Source organism: Diplotaxodon limnothrissa, linkage group LG1, assembly GCF_057381915.1.
Source record: "Diplotaxodon limnothrissa isolate DT_005_m linkage group LG1, D_limnothrissa_male_GT1.1, whole genome shotgun sequence".
NCBI lineage: Eukaryota > Metazoa > Chordata > Actinopteri > Cichliformes > Cichlidae > Diplotaxodon > Diplotaxodon limnothrissa.
The window spans coordinates 449,115-456,124 of record NC_140596.1 but is presented as its reverse complement, the minus strand read 5'-3'; the positions used below and the strand labels follow the sequence as shown (position 1 = coordinate 456,124).

General features: G+C 39.1%; 1 protein-coding gene across 1 annotated transcript; it reads left to right on the top strand.

The window, feature by feature from the left end:
- Nucleotides 1-3,035: 3,035 nt before the first annotated feature.
- On the top strand, nucleotides 3,036-6,710 carry LOC146639170 (uncharacterized). Its single transcript, XM_085354757.1, has 4 exons — nucleotides 3,036-3,657; nucleotides 3,740-3,895; nucleotides 4,918-5,010; nucleotides 6,019-6,710. Exons 1-4 carry the CDS (start codon nucleotides 3,181-3,183, stop codon nucleotides 6,334-6,336), a joined length of 1,044 nt encoding a protein of 347 aa, XP_085210883.1. The 5' UTR covers nucleotides 3,036-3,180; the 3' UTR covers nucleotides 6,337-6,710.
- Nucleotides 6,711-7,010: the final 300 nt, after the last annotated feature.

Below are 7,010 nucleotides of genomic sequence, written 5' to 3'. Positions count from 1 at the left end.
TAAAATGTAACGAGACTGTGCATTGCATGTTTGAGGGTTGTTCTTTCAAAACAAATATCTATGGTACATTCAAGTCTCATCGAAATAGGAAACACAATCCTTATACCTTAAAAGACTTTAAAATCGGTATTGCTAACACTATTGTAGGCCAAACATCAGCTGATGACAGTACAGACACTATTGTAGAAGAGGACATAAGTGCAAATATTGATCACGATACAACTACAAGTGAGACTGAAGATTTGGCAAATGTAATAGAACTTAATTTTGCATCTCTTTTACTTAAGTTGGAAAACTATTTTCATGTTCCCAGCATAGCAATTGACGAGTTGCTTTCAGAATTGCACTACCTGATAAGCTGTGCATCAGTGCCTTTGACAAATCAAGTAATTGTAGACATACTCAAGAATCATAACCTTTGTCTAGACCAGCCTGTTATTGAAGAACTGACAAAGGCAGTTTCTTTTAACCCTTTGTTAAAAGCCATAGAAAAGGACGGCACACTTGCCACTGCCTTCAAACGCAGACAGTATTACAGAAAACATTTTGAAGTAATTGATCCAATTGAATACATTCTCGACTCCCAAAGCAAGAGGACCTTTCAGTATATTCCTATTCTAAAATCATTACAGCAGATATTTAAACAAGAAAACATACTGAACAAATTTGTCACTAGCCACAATCAGAATCCTTTTGTAAATAAGGAAAAGTATACATCATATAAAGATGGTCTACATTTTCAAAATAATGAGTTTTTCTCAGGCGGTGAACTAAGAATCTCTATTTGTCTTTATGTTGATGATTTCGAAATTTGCAATCCATTGGGGACATCACGGAAAAAGCATAAACTTTGCTCAGTTTACTGGATTTTAGGTAACTTGCCACCAGGTAGTCATTCATCCCTCTCTTCTATTTATTTGGCTCTCTTGTGCAAAAGTGAGGACCTTAGGACCTTTGGCTATTCAAAAATATTTGAGCCACTTTTGCAAGACCTTGTCATTTTAGAGCAGCAGGGAGTGTTCATTGACAATTTAGGGGTCAACTTTAAAGGCACTGTCCAATATGTAGTGGCAGACAGCCTCGGAGCTCATGGATTGGCCGGTTTTGTGGAAAGTTTTTCTGGAGATTACTTTTGCAGGTTTTGTACTGCTACACGCTCAGAAATTGAATCAAAAGCTACAAATAGTGACTTTTCTCTGAGAACTGAGGAGCTCCATCGTGTACACATAGCAACTGCACGTGAGACAGGGGTAGCTTGTTGTGGTGTGAAAAGCTCGTGTGTCTTAGCAGACAGTCTGTCTTTCTTCAAGGTCACTACAGGATTCCCCCCTGATCTTGCACATGACCTTTTTGAAGGTATTGTGCCTTTTGAGATAGCTGAGTGCCTTCGAATACTAATAGGCAAGAAGTACATCACTTTTGAAAATCTAAATAGACTTGTTCAGTCATTTCCCTACAAAGGAGGGGATCAGACTAATCGCCCTCAGAAATTGCCTCACAATTTTCTTAGTAAAAAAACTGTTGGTGGCAATGCACATGAAAATTGGTGTTTACTAAGACTTCTGCCACTTATTATTGGACAACACATACCTGAAAACGAACCAGCTTGGGAACTTCTACTAGATTTGAAGGATATTGTTGAGCTTGTTGTGTGTCCTGTTCATAACAGTGACTCAGTTGCATACCTGGAGAGTAAGATTTTAGACCACCATCAAAGGTACAAAGAAGTATGCCCAGATAGAAGACCATTGCCAAAACATCACTTTCTGGCTCATTATCCCTCAATAATTCGCCATTTTGGTCCACTTGCCTTATTATGGACAATCAGATTCGAGGCAAAGCACACATTTTTTAAAAAAGTTGCTAGACACACAAACTGCTTCAAAAACATAACCCTGTCTTTGTCAACCAAACACCAGCTCATGATTGGCCATTACATGCATTCATCAGGCTGTAGCAAAGCCACTTTTGAGGTTTCACGAGTCTCGGCAGTCCCAGTAGAACTTCTCAAACGTGAAATTGCACATTGTCTTGCTGAAAAGTACCCTGACACAGCTGTAGTTAGCCTTGCCCAGAGTGTGTCTGTTGCAGGCATCTACTACAGGAAGGGCATGTTAATAGTACATGGATCACTGGGGGGTCTGCCAGAGTTTGCTGAAATCCTGCAGATGTGTATTTTGGCAGATTCGTTGGTGTTTATAGTAAAAAAACTGAGCTCGTGGTACACTGAACACTATGGATCCTTCAAAATTGACCCATCTCCAAAGGAAATTTCTCTTGTTGCACATGAGGATCTGGTGGATTGTTATCCACTTTGTGACTACCAAGTCGGAGCTTCTCGCATGGTTACATTAAAGAGATACATACACTGTTCAGGTAATTTTAATGTCCATGTTGCCGATTTAATTTTTGTGCTGTATAGCAGTTCTTCTCAAAGTTTGGTTCTTAAAAATAGTTGGACCAGAACTTAAATCTACTCGGATATGTTTCAAGCCTTGTAAAAATACTAGAAAAAAAATTGTGCTGCAAAATTCTGAATACCACTAAAAAAATGTAACATGTACTGAAGTTTGGGAACCACCTGCTCATGTTCTTGCACTTATTTTTTAGAGTAACAGTTGGAGATTGGGACATCAGAAATGACAGCCCCAACAAAGCTTCTGATAATCCTGGGGGAGAACAACGCACTCAAGTTAACCCTTCCTTTGGGGATACCAAAGAATGTTAACGAGCTCAAAGCGGAGATTGAAAATCAGTGCGGAGTTTCTGAACAGTTCAGATTGCAGTACATGGACACAGATTTTAATCAGTTCCTTAACATGACATCCACATTTGATCTAAAAGACATGGACAAAATAAAAGTGATTAAAACAGGTGTTCCAGAAACATCCACTGGTAGTAATGAAAGCAGTGTGTCCTCATTTAACTTGGGTAGCCCCTGCTCTGGCCACAACCCTGATTATGACACAGATATACTGTCATCGCCAGAATCCAGGTCATCAAGCTCCTCGAGCTCAGCAAACTCCACGCTGGCCACTGGACTTTCGCATACCTGAGTTTAGCTTCGATGTAGAGCTGCAATTGACAAAAGGCAACCAGGAATTCCAAGCCAATGGAACACTTTTAACCCTAAAACCAAAGCTCAAGTCTGACATTTTAGAGAGCTTGTCTTCAGAAATTATGAAGTACAAAGCTTACCCTTCAGACAGCAATCTTAGTGATGTTTGCCAAGCTTTGGTTGTAAAGCATCCATGCTTGAAAGAGAAGGGTTCAGAAACTGGATTTTCTGCATGGAAGATCAGTTTGAAGTATAAAATGTCAAACTATCGTGGAAAACTGAAGAACTTAGGGTGTAGTGAGTTGGTCATCAATTCTCTCAAAAGAAGAGGGAACAGTAATGTGCATCCCAACCAAGTCAAGAAACCCAGGAGAGCAGAGGTGAATTTCTGCCCTGATTATCCAGCTGGAGAAACCCGAGAGAGTCAGGAAGAAGAAAGGTTGGTGCTGCTTTCAGAGTTCAAGAAGAAGAACAACAATGAAACCATCAAAGCAAAAATGGCCCAAACCTTTCCTCACCAGAGGCAAGAAATTCTTCAGGACATGCCCTTCGTAGCTGACTTTAAAAGCCGATGGCCAGCTCTTTTTTCTCCACGTGAGGTAACTGAATCAGTTGATCTGCAAATGCACTCCACATGCAATATTTTAAACCCATCACGCTAAACATTTGTTTATTTTACAGATAAATGCTGAATTCCAGCGCATCACTACGATCCCGCTAACATCCACATTTATGGCACAGCTGGACAACAACACAACCAAACTGACCAAAGTCTTCAGAAACAAGGGAGGAACATCTGGACGCAAGATCACAGAAATCATGGCTGCAATTGATGAGGTTTGGAATTAATTTTTTTCAATGCTTCATTCCCTCTTTTAATACATATGATTTTGTTGTCTCCTTCTATTGTAAGGTAAAGTTTAATGTTGGTATTATGGGATTGTTTATTCTTTGTCCTTTTCATGATAGTGTTGTCACAGTAATAAAGTTTTAAGTTGATTTGGATACTTTATAAAAAAAATTGCCAGAATTAAAAGCTGTTTTTACAGGACAGTAGCGTTTCCAAAACGGGATTTGCCGCGGCTCCCTGGGGAGAATTTTGGCATTTACAGTAGAAAAGCTGAAGCTAGAATAAACTGCCATCAGGCACCTTTCAAACCAAGACGGGATAAAGGGAGGTCTCTGAGCTTAGTACTACAACTGTTTTTTCATTTGTCCTTGCAAAACCTCCTGTTCAAGTCCTCCAAACACACCCACGTCACCCCGCTTCTCTTCCAGCGTCACTGGCTGCTGGTCAACTTCAAGGTTCATTTCAAGATCCTGGTTCTGGTCCTTAGGGCCTTACATGGACAAGCACCATCATACAATGGAGATCTTCTCAGTCCCAACACCCCCAGCAGGTCCCTGAGGTCCAGTGATCAAAGCCTGGTAGTGCACAACAGTCTAAAGACCAAAAGTGACAGATCATTGCTGCTGTGGCCCCCAAACTCTGGAACTCTCCTCCTAAGCCTTAGATCAGTGGACTCAGTGGTTTACTTTAAAAAAAAAATCCTCTGTTCAGGCTGGCTTTGGTGTGACCTCTTGTTCATCCTCTTCCTCACTGGATTCTTCATGCTGCTGTTTTTGGTCGGGTTTCTGTTTTTTTTTGGGATCCTGTGGTTACCTTTTTTTGCTCGTCACATTTTTTCAAATGATAATGTTCCTTCTTTCCTTAATTTTTTTTATTTTAAATTTTGTTGTTCTTCTGTAGTGTGTCATGGACTTTTTTTCTCAAAGCATTATATACATTTATTTTGCTGAAGTTAACTGAAAATGTCTTTAAAGTTTAGCTAAGTAAAATTTGCTTTTATGTTTTACAGAACGACACAGTTGCAATGAGAAGAGTGTGTACGCTGAAAGGACTTGCAGTCTACCTCAATGAAGATCCAAACAGCTTGATCAAAGAATATCAGGCAAGTAATCAAATAGAAACAATTTCCAGTAATAAAAATTTAACTGACGGTAATTTTTCCTCACACACATTCATTAGATTATAACAAAAAGTTAAAATTAGAACATTATTGGAGATATAAAAGCACAAGCTTATGCGGGAGTGACCCTTGCCATTACAGTTGGGGTGTAATGTGGGCTGAGTGTACTGTCTTTCTGCTTTGTTGTTCTGCCGTGTAATCTAGATGATGGACCAACACCTCTCATCTCGCTCTGAGCTGTCTACTGTTTTGCAGCTTAAAGGGATATTCCACCCCAAAGTGAAAATTGGTCTATTACCATATTACCCAGAGTAAGATAAGTGAGAAAAAATAATTTTGTAACCAGTGCAATAATTCTCCTGATCCGGCAGCAGTCTATTTGCTTTTGCCTAGCATTTAAAAAATGGAGTGAATGGGAACTATAAGCATTTTGGTTGCAAATGACTCTTTAATGGTACGAATTATTCCTGGTGAGCTCAATAATCATGTCGACTTTAAATGAAAAGTAATAAGTAACTTGAAGGATTTGGAGGAGTAGATTTAGACTTGGGAATACATTATGGTTACCACATACAACACTGTAAGCCGCCGCTGCATGGTGCATGGATATTCGAATATGTGTTTATTTATGGAAACCAGAGGCTTTTTCAACCACTGTTGTTGTATCCAAGTGCTATGCCATGGCGGGTTACAGGGTGCTTTGGCGTAACCGTAATGTAGGCCCAAGTCTAAATCGCCTCCTCCTGCAAATCCGTCGTGTTACTTTTTACTTTTCATTTGCAGTCGACATGATTATTGAGCTCACCAGGAACAATGGGTATAAGATCAGAAATGTACTGTGCTGGTTACAAAATGCTTTTTTCTCACTTATCTAACTCTTGGCAATTTATGGTAATAGACAAATTTCCACTTTGGGTGGAATATCCCTTTAATTGATATGAAACCCTGCAACTTGTATTATTATGTTTATTTACTTATTAATTTTTTTAGGATGTGGACTTCCATGAGGCCGAAAGTGAAATGGAGAAGACGCTCATTGGCATCTACGTCATCAAACCAGAAGGAGAGCGTGACCTTGACCCGGCAGAAGACATTGGTATCATAATTGAGGGTGTCGCTGTGCTCAGAGATCTTCCTGATTTTGCCACTGCTGTTGTGTTGTTGTTCGGCCTGATCTACACTTTAAACATGAGCTACCCATCCAACCTCAGGTACACTTTTGAGTTTTTTCAGAAAGTACTGATGGGACTTGATGCTAAGAAGCTATCAAACAAAGTTCAAGTGCTCAGAAACAAACTCCTTGAATAAAGAGGAGGAAGCGGGAGGCCCTTATTGCTTAACTTAGTTTGAATGCTTTACGTTCAGGTATAGTTAAGTTGTTCATAAACACTTTTTTTCATTGTCAGTACTGTTTCTTGGGAACATTCACCAGTTTTAGAGAACAATAATGTTCATTTGCATTTTAGCAAAATACTGTTACTTAAAAAATTGGTGTTGCACTTCTTCTACTGCTACTTGACAACATACAGAAAATGACAGACATTTTAAAAAGTTCTAGCGGTTAGGCCGCTGTGATTTGATATTTCAAAGAATGTGACATTTGGCAGCTGTCTGCAACTTGGGATGTAACCATAACTTGAAAAACTGAGTAGCACTGTTTTACAGTACAGTTTTTGAACAAAACAGCCAATTTTCACTGTTTTAAATGAGTTTAGTTTGCTCTTTCATGCTTATCAGTGTTTGAAAATAATTCCTGAAACGTCCTGTAAAATGTAGGATTTTTTTTGATAATTTGGATGCTTTCTGGACCAGTTGAAAGACAAGTTGGTTAGCACTTCACTGATCTTTGAAGTAAAATATTGTTTTATGCACAAAGTATTTAGTTAAAGTTGTAACAAGTTGTCTGCATTGATTGCACTTTGTGTTAAGCTACGGCTCTACAGTCTTTTCGGTCTGTCAACAAGTATTTAATATGCACTGAA